General features: G+C 32.8%; 2 protein-coding genes across 2 annotated transcripts; both read right to left on the bottom strand.

Moving 5' to 3' along the window:
* Window positions 1-114: 114 nt before the first annotated feature.
* LOC108205469 (uncharacterized) lies at window positions 115-5,205 on the bottom strand. The gene is made up of 10 exons (XM_017375442.2): window positions 4,627-5,205; window positions 3,731-3,851; window positions 3,161-3,246; window positions 2,521-2,923; window positions 2,328-2,428; window positions 1,992-2,058; window positions 1,577-1,804; window positions 857-1,318; window positions 661-733; window positions 115-558 (listed from the first exon to the last, which is right to left on the bottom strand). The coding sequence occupies exons 1-10, from the start codon at window positions 5,028-5,030 to the stop codon at window positions 314-316; spliced, it is 2,190 nt and encodes a 729-aa protein (XP_017230931.1). The 5' UTR covers window positions 5,031-5,205; the 3' UTR covers window positions 115-313.
* An 8,047-nt stretch (window positions 5,206-13,252) lies between these two features.
* LOC108210552 (F-box/FBD/LRR-repeat protein At1g13570-like) lies at window positions 13,253-17,099 on the bottom strand. Its single transcript, XM_017381887.2, has 5 exons — window positions 16,992-17,099; window positions 16,832-16,886; window positions 14,127-14,924; window positions 13,839-13,994; window positions 13,253-13,735 (listed from the first exon to the last, which is right to left on the bottom strand). The coding sequence occupies exons 3-5, from the start codon at window positions 14,832-14,834 to the stop codon at window positions 13,451-13,453; spliced, it is 1,149 nt and encodes a 382-aa protein (XP_017237376.2). The 5' UTR covers window positions 14,835-14,924; window positions 16,832-16,886; window positions 16,992-17,099; the 3' UTR covers window positions 13,253-13,450.

Below are 17,099 nucleotides of genomic sequence, written 5' to 3'. Positions count from 1 at the left end.
TTAGAAACTTTAAGATGTTGAGCAGAGACTATTTTTTTAACTCGATACAATCGCCAGGAAATTGACCATCTCAAGCCCAGTTTGGCATTGACTTGTTGCTTATAAGTCAGAAGATACATACATTTTTCAATTTATAAGTTACTTATAAGCTAAGCCAAACAGGCAACATTCGTATCGATATTTTTGTTACATCTTGATCCTATCAACAATTTCGAAGCTACCTCATATATACAATCATCATATGACCAACTATTGGTCATCAAAAACAAAATGGTAAAGAAAAAAAGATTAAAAATTATTACTATATACATTCCTATTCTACCCAATTTATATCCAGATCCTTCACTTTCATGAGCCATTTCTCTGTATCTTGAGATACATGGAGCTTAGATGATGCCTTCTGCTCACCATTTACAACACTACATGCTATACTATCACTCTTCTTATCTTTACTAACGCGTGCCTGTCTATTAGGGTGCCGTACCTTGAGTGACAGAAGACGCGAAACTTCATGAAGACCTCCCCATTTCTCCAGAGCCCGAGCAATGTCATAACGACCTATAAAACAAAATCCAAGCACAAGAACAGTATAAGCCATTTGCTCGTCCGTACAAATTTAAATTTATTGTTTGTAAGGTAGAATAAACACTTCCTCTATACCTGCACGCTCGAAAGATTTTCTACTGGGCATAAAGGATAAATCCATTCCCCAGCTCTTCTGGAAGCGGCTAATCTGTATGAGCAAAAACAGTCACCAAATTTCAGCAGACAGAATCGATGAAGCAGAAAGGCTTCGTTTAACATTAGTGTTCGTTTAAGGTCATCTTAGTAAATGAACGGATAAAAGAACTTATACCTCTTCTTCCAAGTTCTCAAGGTTATCCCAGTAACCTTTTGGTTTGCGTTGCTTGTAAGCAAGGGAAAGATTCATCAACGAGGCAATTCTTCTAAATCCGCCCATTCGTGTGATTGCCTTCTCGATGTCAACTCTTCTATACTTCCGAAGTTGCTTCCTCATGGGCATAAATCCATCCTGCCCATGTGTTGATATGAAAGTCAGCAATTCGGATTTAAGAACCTCAATGTCCCTCTGTAAGCCTGGCACCCTCTCCCTTTGTCTTGATGAATGTGGTCTGTCATCATCAGAAGATGTGTCGTCTGATTTATAATTATCGTCAGACCTGTTACTGTCAGGCGATGAGGTATTCTCCTCTGAATGAATCAGGTGGTCACATAATTCAAAAGAGCTGTCTGCTACTCTGTTCTCTGAATAATCTCGAATTGCACATAAATTTGATGGAAGATCTTCGTAAATAACCTAAATTATGGAATAACTCTAATTAGACAGGCCAGGAAGGAACTTCCAGTTAAGAAATTGCAAATTTGATACACTGGGATAAATTAATCCTTGAATATAAATCAACTAAATCTTGGAATAAAAACCATATTTATAAAAAAAAACTGTCTTCACATAAAGAGCGATTATAAAAAAGTACATATAAAAATATTTAGGCAGAATTACAAAAAATAAATCATTCTTCAAGAAAGCAGGTAAAGAACTAAAATCTTTGCTCACCTCTTCCATTATAGCTTCAGAGAGGAAGGTGTTTTTGTGCATTTTTGACTCAACACTGTACTTTAACAGTGTATGATGATTACCAAGTTGCTCTAATTGCCATTTCCCCTTAAACGAGTCGAAGTCCCCTTCAACCTGCTCGAAGCTGATCTCATGTTCAATTTTTTCGCATAAATCTAAGACTACACGTGCATGGAGTACCATATACAACAGACCTTTGCATCCTTCCTGGACAATAAAACATAACAAAATTCCTTGTAAGTGGGACGGCGTTTTTTCATTCTACCGGTGGCTTTGCTTTGCCGCATATTGGGGTGTTTAAACTTAATTATGCTTGGCTGCAAGCTTGACTTATCAACCCTACTGTTACATTACTAAAAAAGACAGGTCCTGTGAAAATTAAATGACATCATACCTGAAGGATGCGTACTTTGTTGTTTTCTCTTGACAAAATCTTACTTATAGCTAAATTTGGAACTATCCTGCAAAAACGAATGCAATGAATCTTCTTGAGATCCCAGAAATGTACAAGCAATGATGAATAACGACATTATTATGATTACATGGCTCATATTTGACGAATTATAGCCATGAAACTAAACAGGGTTAGCTATTACAGTATTACTACAATAAAAAACGGCACTAGCACTGACAGAGAGAGCTCTCTGATAGTTTATGCTTCTACTCACTTGGATAGTTTAACATATCAAATTACATTAAGAAGTTCTATTCAAAAGCAGATAATACTTACTCGGGAAGGCGCTCATAAGCAGTCAAGACATTCCAAACTTCTCGAACAGGAGCTTTGACAGTTATGCTGGCAACCACACAACGATGCACGCCTCCATTTTCCTTCAGTTAAAAACCAATAATTAGATTATAGAACTAATAATGCAGATATGCAAAAGCTAACAGGTTAGAAAAGATTAGAGATGATCAGTTACCAATAGTTCGTCAAATCTGCGAAGATGAACTTCATCCACTACAGGCCTTTCAAGTTTGCAAAATTTCCCAAATATTCCCCAGTTACTGTTCATCTCGATAGATGAGGGGGGCAAAGGGCCAAAGGTCGAACTAGGATAAATATCTTTAACTTCTTCCGGAGGAATCTTATTCTCCTCAATTGTAGCACCATTAGTGTCCAAGCTTATAGATTTAAGGGGAGTCGATATCCCAACTATGTTCTCTGTGAAATGCACATGCTGGTTCTCAAAGTTTTCAGCTCTCCAAGCCAAGGCTTGAAGATTGACAGGAAGGTCTGAACTTATTATTCTCTCCACTAATATGGCAGGGAAATTGTACGTCGGTATCACATTAACCTCATATGACAATGTTGTTGTTGAAGACCTAACAAATTATATTCATTAGAAATAATCACTCAAATTCAGAAAAGGGAAACAAGAGTTTCAGGTGAAAATAATATTATACTTGATGAATGATATAATTGGCATTCTACAAGACTTTTTTGTAACCACAACTTGCCAAATAAATACCAATGCTTTTTTCTTTCGGATTCCTAGAAGAAAAAAGATAAAAGTGAATGGACTGTAAATAGCAAGAAAAAGAAGAGAGAACGAATTGCACCTTCTGGCAGATTTCACGCACCATTTGCCTTCAAATTTCTTAAAATCTCCATCAACCATTGAAAAGTGAAGTTCACGGTCAGTCGCCTAAATTATTAGTATGCCCAATACAAACTAAGTTAGTAAAAAGATGCGCGTAGATAGCAAATTATAGTTTAAACTGATTGATATTCAGAGAAATACCAGATTAAATGGAAGACCGATATATGTTAAGTTGACTCTAGGGTCTCAGGAGATAACGTCCCTAAAATACATCAAACCGTGATAGAAGAACAATTTAGACTTATAAGCCTTCCAAGGCATAGTATTTGCCGCACTTTTTGAACTTAAGCCTTATGTACATGTTAAGCATCATATTTTTCAGTGTGGTTCAGGGGTCAGGGTGCCAACTTGGAATCTAAAACATCAAATACTGCCATCCAGAATAATTGCAAGAATGATGTGCTTTTTCTGTTACAGTAAAGTGTATCTAACAGACAAACAATTGAACGAGCAAGGTGTTGTTGAAATTATCTAATATGCATTATTTCTTGAACATTATGTGTGCATCAGTATCAACTTAAGAACTTACTGAATTAGGAAACTCCTTCAGATCCAGCACAACACGAGCTTCTATATGCCAGTACAGAGCGCGTTGCAGACCTCGTTGTTCCAACCATATCCGTCCCGGATGTGGGCAAGGTATCAGTCCACTGACAGCCAATTGTCATTCATTTCAGTCACACAACAATTCAGATAGATCCCCAATATGCCTAGTACACTCACATCAAAAGCATACAAATAAATTCTACACCAGATTTCAAGATTCTCAATCAAATTTCCCCTTGTCTGCAATATATAACTGACACTTCAAAAACCTAATAATAATATTGTACTGATTTAGACCAAATTGTATTATGCTGTGCCCGTATCCAAACAAAACTAAGGCTTGATTTGAACCCTACTTAATTATTGAGGCAGCTTCGATCATTTAATCCAATTATGACCCGGAACAACTTTTACATTAAATTTGACGCTTAAACTTTCAAATTTATCAAATGCCGCCACAAAATTGACACGTTTACAAACACTCACCATTAATTAGAATATCGATAAGAATTAAGATAAAATCCTGTCATGTCATTTAGCAATTGTACCAATAAAACGCATAATTGACACGAGATCACTCATCTAATCAATATATATTCAATATAATACCTACATATTCAATTTTATCCGATTCCTACACAAAATTGACACGTTTACGAACACAACCTTACTAGACACCACTAATTAAAACATCAGTAAGAATCATTTAACAATTGTACCAATAAAACGCATAAATGACAAGACATCACTCATCTAATAGTATAAATTCAATATAACGCTTATATATCCAATTTTATCCAATTCCGACATTAAATTGACATGTTTACGAACACAGCCGTGCTAGACATCACTAATTAAAACATCAATTCCGCCAATTACCTCGAAACGAGATTCGGAATAAAATCAGCAAGACGTTCATAATCCGTGAGAGCACGCCACACAGCATGAATATCAGCATTAACACACGTCTGAGCTCGAATTCTTCGTTCTCGCCACGAGATCACTTCGACTTCACACTCGACTTTCCTTCTTCTCCAAGTCTCTTCCTCTTCTCTGTTTCCACTCCACCAATTCTCTTTACTCTTGCTGCAGCTCTCACTGAACGCAGTAGCTGACTCATCATTGCTCAAGCCGCTCCACGCGTCGATGCTTCTCGACACGTGGCAACCGAAACTAGAGCCTCTGGACTTGCTGTGACGTGGCGTGGAGGTGTGGAACGAGGGAGTGGTTATGAGATTGTGGAGATTGGAGGTGAACTGGAGGGAAAAGGTAGGCGCATTCATCGATATTAGCGGAATCAGGATTTCGAAACAGTCGGACTAACACACCGTTAAATTTTGGAAATCTATAGTCAGTTTTTTTGTGAGAATGAAGTGAGTGAGATCAGTGTGATTTGAGTTGTGAGATTTTTTACGATGATGAAGATGATAGAAGATTCTTTTTTGAAAAATAGGAAATAAATAAAATAAAAATTGAATGTTGCTTTAGTATAATCAAATTCAATCTTTTGGCGGGGGATTATGACCACATATTCAGATTCTGGTGGGCCTTCCTTTCCTCGGTGTCATTTTCTCTTTGGATGAAATTATGTTCGTCTTCATTCAGTTATTACCGGAAAAAATGGCTTAGATAGAAATTATAGGGGTCATTTGGTTATCTTAAAATAAAGGAAAATTCTTGATGGTACATTCTTAGAATTGGTTTTTAGTACCATCGCATTTTTGACTTCTACCGATTGTATGTTCATATTTTTATTTTATTCTCTATGGTACCCTCGTGTACTTTTAATTTACTCTCTTTTGATTTCAAAGTGTAAAACAAATTGTATATTTGAGATTCTTGCGAAAAATTACATAAAACAGACCTTTAAATCATGTAAAACAGAGTCAAAATGAGTGAGATTTATTCAAACTTTATAATCAAACTTTGTCATTAATATCACACTCATTTTGACTCTGTTTTACATGATTTAAGAGTCTATTTTAGGTAACTTTTCACAAGGATTTCAAATATACAATTTGTTTTACGGTCTGAAATCAATAGATAGTAGGTCAAAAGTACATAAGTGTACCATAGAGAGTAAATTAAAAGTACGGGGTAGCACTGATAGAAGTCAAAAATGCGGTGGTACCATTTAGAAAAACCAATTCTATGAGTGTACCATCAAGAATTTTCCTAAAATAAATACTTTTTTCTTAAAGTAAAAAAGTGAAGTAGAGGTTAAAAGCAAGTTAATATATGTAAGTGATTAAAATATTTGAGAATGAATCATGAAACAAAAGTTAGTATTTTTAGTTTTTTATATGTACTTTTAACTTTTTATACAAACGATACAAATAAGTACTTAAGACTTTAAGAAGCTAGGTTTAAAAGTTGGGGTCAAACACTCATTAGTGAATATCATCTGGAAATTGTCAAATATGTATCAAAATAATTGATCGGAATATTGATTATATGTATAAACAATATAATTAACTAGATCTTTTTTTTTTACAAATAATTAACTAGATCTTAAAAATGAAACAGTTAAATATTTTTATAACAATTGATCGAGTGATCCTTGATATTAATTCTGATAGTTAGAATATATATTTAATTATGAATAAAATTATATTATTGATTAAAATTATTATTTTAATTCTTTCTAAAACGAATGAAAATTTTAAATCCAAGTGATTATGTAATCATGCCACGACTGATGAACACTTAGCATCAGCGTGAATATACTTGTACTCTTCAAATTTGATGTAAATCATATCATGCACAATTCATTTACTAAAAAGAACATATTATATACATTGTAACTAATATTGAATTTGATGTAAATCATATCATGCACAATTCATTTACTAAAAAGAACATATTATATACATTGTAACTAATATTGTGAAAAGTGAAAATAAGATAACTATTCCTAAAAAGAGAATAGAATGAAGCATGAGAAATTCGAGAAAACTAATAAAATCATATAGAAAGGAGCTGGTTCATCTTCGATCTAAATCAGAAAGAATAGACTGTGTGTAGAATTACGTGCATTTTAAAGACACATATTGTCTTAAAAATGTTAATTCTTGTAATTATTATATTTATTACATATAAAATATTTAGAAAGCATGTGCATTTCAGTTTCATAATATATTTGTCTTCTTACATAAAGATATATGTAATGAGCAATCTGATTATGATTAAAAATAATAATAAATTTTTATTTAATATAAAAAAGTGAATTATAAGAGAGATATTAATTTAAATTTACAAAATATTAAAAGTATTTGAATACCGTCTGTTTGGATAACTTGATCTATAAATTAGTATAGTTTGTATTATTAAAAAAAATTAAAATAATACAAGAACTTATATTAGTAATACATGAAATATTTTAAAATTTTAAAATTTAAAAACTCCATATTAAAATAAGAAAAAATAAAACAGATAATTTAAGTACAGAGTCCTTTTTAGACATCATATTTTAGTATGAATATATTTTTTTATTGAGTAATCTACGTGTGACAGATACTAAGAGTCCGTTTGACTGAGCTATGACTTAACGTGACTTATCTGATAAGTGGAGAGTGTAAAATATTTGTTTGGGTAATTTTGATAAGTGGAGAGTGTGAAATATTTGTTTGGGTAATTTTGATTTATTAACGGCTTACGAGTTATTGAAAATATAAAAATAAAATAAAAGTGTTTTATAAATAACTTATACTTTATGGGTAATTTTTATTTAAAAAAAATTCAAAAAAATTAAGTCACTGAAAAAAAGTACCTCAATCTAACTTCTGAATTTAAATCTGCTTCTGGCTTATCTCTAACTTTAAGGCGATTTCTACTTATTACACAAACAAATATTTTTCAATTTAAAGTTGAAAACAGTTTAAACAAACATTTTTCAGTTTTAAATTGAAAACAGTTTTAAGTTTCAGTTTAAAACCGGAACAAACAGGCTCTAAGTTAAAACAAGAAGCAGCTAGTGGATCATAAAAAATTAGAATCGATGCATTCTTTTTGGGGACGTTAATAACCCATAAAAAATATTTATATTTAATTGTCACACTGTCAGCTGAAAGTCAAATATCATTTTTTTCTAAATGAAAAAGTCCAAAAGTAGGATTGCCTAACACCCTCTAAATATATTGGTTTAGAATTTTTCTTATATGTTTTGTTATTTTCTGTATAAATGACAAAGTTAGAAACAATGACACTGAAGTTGTTTAAATTCCTTCTGCACCTTGTGTTTATCGGAATGTAGGAGAGCTGATCTGTTAAGAAGCGATCTACAAAGATACGCGGGTTCAAATAATTTTAGAGGAATATTCATATGTTTGATATTTATAAAAATTTGATTCTCAAAAACTAATTTTTGTTGAAGTATTTTAAAAGAAGATGAGTAAGTCTAAAAATATGGGGGGCCTTGGGTTTCGAAGTTTGTATGGCTTCAATATTGCCTTGTTGGGTAAACACGTGTGGAGATGTGTGAATCGACCACATTTGTTAGTATCTCGAGTGTTAAAAGCTCGCTACTTTCATAATAAGAGTATTTTCCATGCATCTAAAGGACGTGGCTCGAGTTTTATTTGGCAAGGCATATGGCAAGCAAAGGAAATTCTGGGAAGTGGTTTTCGGTGGGTAGTAGGTGATGGTAGAGATATTATAGCAACAAAGGATCAGTGGCTGCGTACTAAAGACAATTTCAAAGTTGATGATTTTCATGGGTATGAGGGAAGGCATGAGCGAGTTTCTACTCTCTTCCAACCTGGGTCCAAAACCTGGAATGTAGAGAGAGTGCAACAATTGTTTACCGTTAATGACGCTGAAGCTATTCTGGCAACTAGAGTGCCCCAGCATGAAGCGAGTGATCGAGTAGCTTGGTCCAGATCAAACGATGGTATGTATAGTGCAAAATCTGGATATAAATTTTGGCGTGAACAGAACAGTAGAACTGTTGCAATTTCTCAGTCAAGGGGATGGCACAGGATCTGGCGTATTGCAATTCCTCACAAGATGAAGATTTTCTTATGGCGTCTCTGTCGAAACAATTTGCCAGTAAGAGTTAGGCTGAAAGATAAAGGGGTAGATCTTCCTATTACCTGTCCGATGTGCAATGTAGACTTAGAACACTTGCTGCACCTCTTTTTTGATTGCCAATTCGCACAAAGCTGCTGGCAACATGTGGGAGTCGAGTTTGATATGAGAGATGTCTCTTCAGCTCCGGACTGGCTTCTGCAGAAACTGGAGGTGGCACCGTCGGATGAGCTGCTTAAGGTGTGCACTGTCCTGTATGGTATTTGGCTGGGAAGGAATAATAAAGTATGGGAAAACAAAACAACACCAGGATCAATAGTCACGGAAAGTTGCTTCAGGTGGGTTAATGAGTGGAGAGAAGCCAGAAGCCAAGTAAAGGATAACAGGAGCCAAACACAACTAGCAGTAGATGGTAATTCCAGAAAGTGGAACCCGCCGGACCATGGGATGCTGAAAATGAATGTTGATGCCTCATGGTTTGAAGGGGCAGATACTTGTTCTGTGGGTATGGTTCTTAGGGACCATGAAGGAAATTTTATCGAAGGCAGAAACATGGCCCTTCCTCAAACAAGTACAGTGTTCGAAGCTGAGAGTATAGGAGTTAAAGAAGCTCTGTCGTGGGTGTCATCTCGAGGTGAAAGGAAGGTAATAGTGGAGACGGACTCTAAACTAACAGTTGATGCGATAAATGGCCACCGAGAATGTTTGTTGGAAGTAGGTCATGTAATCGATCATTGCAAAATTATTCTCCTAGATTTACCGGAAGTTACTGTCAAACATGTTCGAAAGCAGGCTAACAAGATAGCTCATGGAATAGCTAGATTGCCTTGTGTTATTAACTGCTGTAATGTTTTTACGTCTCCCCCTGATCACTTGGTGGAGGCTTGTTTGTTTGATGCTTCGTTTTAATGAATTTGGTTCTTTGCGTTCAAAAAAAAAAAAAAAAAAAATTTTTATAATTGTTAGCTATTCATTCTGTTGCTTTCTATCGTTGATTTATTTTCTCCATCTTCTTATTTACTTAGAGCACATGTTATTCATTATTTCTTTTAACACTAGTTGAGAAACCGCGCGTTGCGACGGCCTATAAAAATTATATTAATGATTTAATATTAATATTTGTATAATAAAATAATTTTGTGGCTGTTTATAAAAAGTATATTAATGTTTCAAAGTTAATATTTGTAGGATGAAATAAATTTATATTATAAAAATCTAGTTGTAATACCAATACTAATATATAAAATTACAAAATTGGACTATAATTCAAAGTAAAAAAATGAAAATAAATTTATACACGTAATTAACAATTTAAAGCATGACGAATCTTAAATTTCTTAAGCACAAGAGAACAGTTGGTCTGTCAATCGAAAAGGACCAATCTCCAGTTTCATAAATTTCTGCGAGTTCATTCAGCAGTTTTCTTTTGTTGTGTGCACACAAAATTGATTGTGATGCATGAATTGTATGATGATATATTTGTATGGTTTGCCACCTTCGTTTCGCAGATTATAAATTCTGATTATTAACTGCTTTATTGTTTGTAACTTGTAACATGAAATTGGAAATATAGTCCTCAATTTCGAAGTTTTAGAATGATATAACATGGGTTAATTGGCGAGTTTTATTATTCCTCGGTTATTATTAATACTAGTCGAGAAGCCGCGCGTTGCGGCGGCCTATAAAAATTATATTAATGATTCAATATTAGTATTTGTAAAATAAAATAATTTTGTGGTTGTCAATAAAAAATATATTAATGTTGTAAAATTAATATTTGTAGGATAAAGTAAATTTATATTATAAAAATCTTGATGTAATACCAATACTAATATATAAAATTGCAAAATCGGTCTATAATGAAAATAAATTTGTACACGTAATTAACAATTTAAAGTTTGATAAAAAAAACAATTTAAAGCATGACGAATCTTAATTTCGTTTTTTTTTTGAAAAGCAATCATGTTCTTACATTGTCTATAAAAATCAAAATGGCCGTTTATAAAAAGTATATTAATATTTCAAAATTAATATTTGTAAGATAAAATAAATTTATATTATAAAAATTTTGATGTAATACCAATACTAATATATAAAATTGCAAAATTGGACTATAATTCATGGTGAAAAAATGAAAATAAATTTATACACGTGATTAACAATTTAAAGAATGATGAATCTTAATTTTATTTGTTTTTTTAAAAGTAATAATGTTCTTGCATTGTCACCTTCCTGCCAATTTTTTTGGATTGATTGTGCACAAAAACATCTAACTTAAATCTGTCAGATGACGTTTTTTAATACTGTATAAACAACCTTTACTTAAAAGTTGCTTAACGGATCAAACAGATAATGCATGAATAATTTTTTCCTGTATACAAAGTAAATCATATAAAAATTAACAACAACAAACATGTCCGATTAATAAAACAAATATTATAAAAGAATAACCAACAAACATACATCGCTAATAGTTAATTTATTGATATCAACCATCAATATCATGTCAAGGCTCTATTCTTTTGTCGTGTTTGGATTTGTCGACTCCAACGGTCTATAACTACCTTTACCTAAAACAGCATTTGTTTTTTTAATACTGTATAAACAGCATTCACTTATCGTTGCTAGAACGACATCTCCGAGTTAGAAATCGAGCAAGAGAACTATCACCAGAGAAAGGTAGGGTTGTGCCGAGTTAGAAATCGAGCAAAAAAACTATCACCAGAGGTAGGGTTGTGGTATGAGAGAGAGGAGGTTGTGTTTAGATGATTCAAAACCCCGCAATCTATAGGGTATTTATAGGTGCAGAGAGTTGTGTGCTACTCTTTCCCATAATTAAATAATTTGAAATAAAATCAGATTAAAACTTTCAAGCTGCTATATTCCATAAATAATTTGAAACAAAATCAGATTAAAACTTTCAAGCTGCTATATTCCATAAATAATTTGAAACAAAATCAGATTAAAACTTTCAAGCTGCTATATTCCATAAATAATTTGAAACAAAATCAGATTCTGAAACTTTCTTCTAATATACCCGAAACTAAAAGAGGTAAGTTCTAATTTTTGATATTTTTCATCCAAAAATTCCAGAAAATTAGAAAAATAGAACGGAACGATGTGAGAGGCGCCACCTACACGCCTCGCTTCTCCTTTATATAAGTATATTGATGATTGATAATTGATGATTGATTATATCTTTTTATATTATTATAGTTATATTATATAGTTATTTGAATTGTATATAATCTTTTTTGTCCAGAATTTCTTTCATTACTATTAAAACACAAATTTATTTCTCCAAATTTTAGGAAAGGAAATAATATCAATTTATTCATAATAGAATGCGTTCCAAATGAAAAAGGAATTACATCTTTTCGATATAATATACGTTTGACTTTTTACACATAACTTTAGGTGCGTTGATCATATAACAAATATTAATATTTTTGTAATTTTCTTTTTCTGAATAAAAATATATCATAAGTATTTTTATTCAAAAAAAATTAAAAAAAAAACTAATTTTAACCATGTGGTCAAACCTCCTAAAAATATGTGTAAAAAGTAAAAAGCCCTATATATAATGGACCACAAGGATTATTTAAAATTGAAAAGATTTCAAAATAATATGTAAAGAGAATCAGATTATTTTTTATTATCTTTCTGATATCCTGAATTTCAAAAATAAAAATAAGAAATCATCTGAATAATATATTAAGAAAAAGTTAATACTAGAAAAGAAATATCCTAAATTTCCTTTCTAACATCCTAAGTCTTAAATGAAAATATGAAATTGTCCGAATCATATTTATCCCTTTTCAAGAGGTTTTGTGATTCAAAAATCAAATTTGGTATCAGGCTATCTAGTGAGTTTGTCTAGAGCTCAAGATTTTGACACAAGTTATTTAACAGCTTTTTAACTAAGTATTTAACAGCTTTTTAATTTTCTTAATGGTTTGCATTTATGATTTACTCGCAGAATCTAGGTTAAAAAGTACTACTCGAGACGCATCTTTACTAATCTAGGTAACTTGAATGGTGTTACCAGGGTTGCTTGAAGCATGGGTGACATCTCTTCTTCAAGCACAAAAAACAGTGAATCTCTTGGAAAGCAGGAATTGAAGCGACTTATTGGGCTTAAGGATTTAAAGTCACTGGCTTATCAAGATGCAATTTTGTTAATCAAAAGTCTACAGGCTCACCCTAAACAGAAGGATATGCAATTTTATCTTATACTTAATCAACCGACCTTTTTGTAATCGGAAAAACAATGCATAGTCTGTTTATATCCAATCTAACATCAGAAGAATAGTGATTGTCAGGAAGCGTGGTTCTGAGATACATCATCAAAGTTGTTTTTACTGTTTTAATAGTCGATTCAATTCATCATTACCGGAAAATCCACCAAGCATGGAAAGAGTTCAGAGATTGAAGTCTTGATAAAGACTAAGGAATGCTCTCCCTGTTAAGGCGTCATCCATAAAAAAAAAAAAAATCATGTCATTAGAGTCTTGAAGAGTCCCCAATTTGCAAAAGCTTATTCTTCTAATGTACAGATTTCTTTTGCAACTAAATTTGGTACTTGACTCTCACAAAAAAAAATAAAAAATTGAGACATGACGAAATAAAGCAGCTAAGAACAAAAGGGGAAGGAAACGCATAAGTATGCTTCAGATGACTAATCAAAGAATTTTATATCAACTTTTGGAGAAGCACATTGAAAATGCAGCAGTTCATTCGCCATATTCATTTCTCCATCGTAAGCCTCATCAAGTGACACTCTCATTACTTCAAGCACCGGAGAACGTCCAAGCACAAATTTGAGAAATTCCACACAACTTTTGTTGGGCAAACCACACATCTCAACTAATTTAAGATGCTTAAATGTGAAATCGGTAGGACATTCTTTCTCCCAAAAATCCAAGTCAACAGCTTTATCATGAGAACTTTCAAACTGTGTAGCCTATGCAATCAAAAAGGGTTAACGGCTGATAATAAACAAAGACATAAATACATAATGACGAACAAGTAAATGTGAGTAGAAAATAACAAGACATGTGACTTACTCCAATTTCCAGTTCTTGTAGATTAGGGGAATGCAAAATCAAGTGAAGAACATACAACACTGCATTCCCCTCTTCGTAATTTATTCCTTGAAGATCAATAAACTTTAGCCGATCATATGTAACTGGAACTTTCATAAGGACGTTACTTTCCCAAACCTGAACAAATAAAAAAAAAGAGAGGACATTCTTTGTAAACTATATACAAGGTTAGAGAAAATGGCCAACCAAAACACTAATCCTTATTCATTGAGTTTATTTAGAAAGCGAAAACACTCTTAGTACATTTACCTGTGCACGAAAGTCAACCCTTAAGACATCCAGAAACGGAGAATGCTCAAGATTTAAGTTTGAAAAGTCCCCATTCAAAATAAGATGCTTCAAATTTGGGCCATGGATGGCAAAACCCATAGGGTCCCCAACATTTGTGAATGTAAACTTTTCTAGAAGAGGGCAACCTGAAATAAGGTTTTCAATATCCTCAATAGTAAACAAGCCACTACATAGGTTAAGGTACTTCAAACATGGCAATCCACGAAATCTTAAAGGAGGTTTCACGTCCGATGCTTGAAGCTTCAATGTGGTCAGTTTCTGACAAGAAAATATATGTGAGGGTATCTTCAGACAGTTGGCGTCTAACATCAGAACTAACTCTTTTATATCTTTCCTTGATAGGAAAAGTAGCCATTGATCCATGTCAGTAGAATTCATGGAGCAGTTAGTAGATAGTTTGAACTTATAAATAGGGCCCTGATGAAGAAATAGAAATCGCATGATAAAGTTTGTAATTTCTTGCTCGGCAAGTTTGTTGTCACTCTTATATGGCACGTGGTTTTTAAATACGACTCGTGTCATGGTCGCCCATTGATACCTCCACTTGGTAGACAAAATGCTGGTTCTTACAGCATCCCTTATTGGCAGTTTGGTTAGGATGATATCGACGATGCTCTCGGGCAGATCGCTGATATAATCCTTCCTTGAGCATTTGTTCATTCTCATATTTACAAGAACCCGACTTTTCGGACTATTAATTTACTCAAACCTAAGATCCTCAACACCAAGCCTATTAAACTTGATCTTACGCAAAACCTGGACATGGACATGATTATCGAAAAGTTAAATAAAATAATTAACTATTTAATACCTAGCTTTATATCAATACATAAAATTATTTACAATCAGAGACCCGTTACTACAAATCTACAAGCATAATCAAAGAACTAATATATGAAATCATACATGTAACAATTTGAGTTATAAACCGTGAACTATAATTCATGATCAGTATTCAAATATCTAGCAACTATGTTATGTAACTTACGTATATAGTCACACAAAACTGTATTATATAGTGTACCTCTTTTCTAGTTTTCTTCTCGCCACGCAGCCTGGAGTTTTTCTTTTCTTTTATTCTTAGCTCTCATATTCTTGGATTACACGGTGTGTGTAGATATATATTTGTTCTAATGTCCAATCATTATCCAACTTCTAAAATAATTAATGTTATCAATCCTTTTATTATTTTAATTAATCAATATACTAACATTAAAATTGCAATTACTATTAAATTAAGGACCGATTCCGTACCCGAATTCAAGCTAAACTAAAATATAAATCTAAACCAAACAATTTCGAAACTTACTATTAACCCTGGATCCTATCGCCAGGGTGGTTTGTACAATCCTAATAATTGCTCCACCCAATTCTAGCAAAATATCTTATACTCTTTATACTACTATAAAAAAACTAGAAATTAAAGATTTATATCCATTTTATATAAAAGCGTAGGAGATTTATTATCCTTTTAAATGTTCCGCTAAGCCAACAATCATTATAATCTTATTCATGATCTTCTACATACAACATATTCGAAATTCGTATTCTTTTTACTTGCATGGATATTACGTTCTCAGGTTTATTACTTTTTTATGTTTCTTTTGTTTATTGTTTAATCCGGGTTTTAAGTCATTTTTAAGTTCGAGTTGAAAATTATCTCCAATTAAGAGATATGATAAAAACGGATTAAAGTTAAAGAAACAGTTTGAATGCCCTCTTTTTTATCTATAATAATTAGGTTGATATATTTTTAAAAAATATAATCTAAAAACTGAAATAACAATAGATAAGAGTGCTTCTTAAACCCTAGCCCCTTCTCTCTTTCCAAAAGGGGCCCTTGTTACTTCAATTATAAAGAGATAGCTGCAGAGGTTTGTAAAACATAAAAGAAAGAAGCAATTATTATGGTAATATAACAGGAAGAGGGAGAATCTATTATTAGTACCATGTTAGGCAACACATCCCTGGCGTTTTTAATTGATATATCATTATGATGATATATCAATTAAATTCGAGAAAATTAATTGCAAATACACATTGATGACCCTTGTACTGTTATCAAGTCTTACAGCTTTCTTAATCAGAGTTGTTGAGATTAACTTCAATGGCACGCCATATTTTTTGTTCAGGCAGATGCGAAGAAGTTCATCAACCAGAAGTACATTATAGAAGTCACATTGGACCAGATGGAGGATACTGATAACTTTAGCTTTACTGCTATGCTCACTAACTTTTTGCTACCAGAATTTATTTTAGACAAACACCAAACATTCAGCCAAATCCCATCATATACAAACTTACAAAGTAAAAGGCCGTGTGAACATAATGTCACTACAGTACAAGTTATCCAAAAACTAAAGATCCCTCACAATTTTCCTACTATATAACACCCCGAGAAAATATGCACCACTTCACAGGTTAACAAAATCAAAAGATAGAGTACAAAAGACATATAATTGGTTCCAAAAATCTGCTCTGTCCACTACAGATGGAGTACAAAAAAACATCACAGATTCACAATTACCCTAAATGGAGATGCCAACAGAGACGGTACCCTAAATAGCAAGACCCAAAATAGCTAGCAAGACCTCAATAATCAAAACCCTCGAAGTGTTAATATCAGATACACAAAAGAAAACAAATTGAGAGTACACAAATACCTGAGAGAAGAGAAAACCGAGAATATCCACCAAGAAGTTAACAAAAACCCAAAACCTGTAAAAATCAGATAAACAAATTGAATTAGAACCTGATAATAATTGAAGCAGCCGCCTGAAGAGTGTAAATATCTGATAAACAGCCGCTGAAGAGTGTGATTACCTGAAGATACAGCCACCTGAGAGAGATTTGTTGCCCCCTTTGAGAGAGAACCCTAACCCGCTTATTTTTTTAAAGTGCCGCTCTTATTTTTTCGCTGTTTGTTTTATT

Source organism: Daucus carota, chromosome 1 (assembly GCF_001625215.2).
Source record: "Daucus carota subsp. sativus chromosome 1, DH1 v3.0, whole genome shotgun sequence".
Classification (NCBI taxonomy): Eukaryota; Viridiplantae; Streptophyta; class Magnoliopsida; order Apiales; family Apiaceae; genus Daucus; species Daucus carota.
Note: the sequence above shows the minus strand (reverse complement) of the source record. Positions and strands in the feature narration are given on the sequence as shown.

Excerpts from the sequence above, each read along its gene's own strand:
- LOC108205469 (XM_017375442.2), bottom strand. The coding sequence starts at position 5,030 with ATGAATGCGCCTACCTTTTCCCTCCAGTTCACCTCCAATCTCCACAAT. Across the intron at positions 2,924-3,160 it reads TGCGTGAAATCTGCCAGAAG|GTCTTCAACAACAACATTGT; the intron begins GTGCAATTCGTT and ends ATAATTTGTTAG. Across the intron at positions 734-856 it reads TTGAGAACTTGGAAGAAGAG|ATTAGCCGCTTCCAGAAGAG; the intron begins GTATAAGTTCTT and ends TTGCTCATACAG.
- LOC108210552 (XM_017381887.2), bottom strand. The coding sequence starts at position 14,834 with ATGAGAATGAACAAATGCTCAAGGAAGGATTATATCAGCGATCTGCCC. Across the intron at positions 13,995-14,126 it reads GGGTTGACTTTCGTGCACAG|GTTTGGGAAAGTAACGTCCT; the intron begins GTAAATGTACTA and ends TTATTTGTTCAG. Across the intron at positions 13,736-13,838 it reads TACAAGAACTGGAAATTGGA|GCTACACAGTTTGAAAGTTC; the intron begins GTAAGTCACATG and ends TTGATTGCATAG.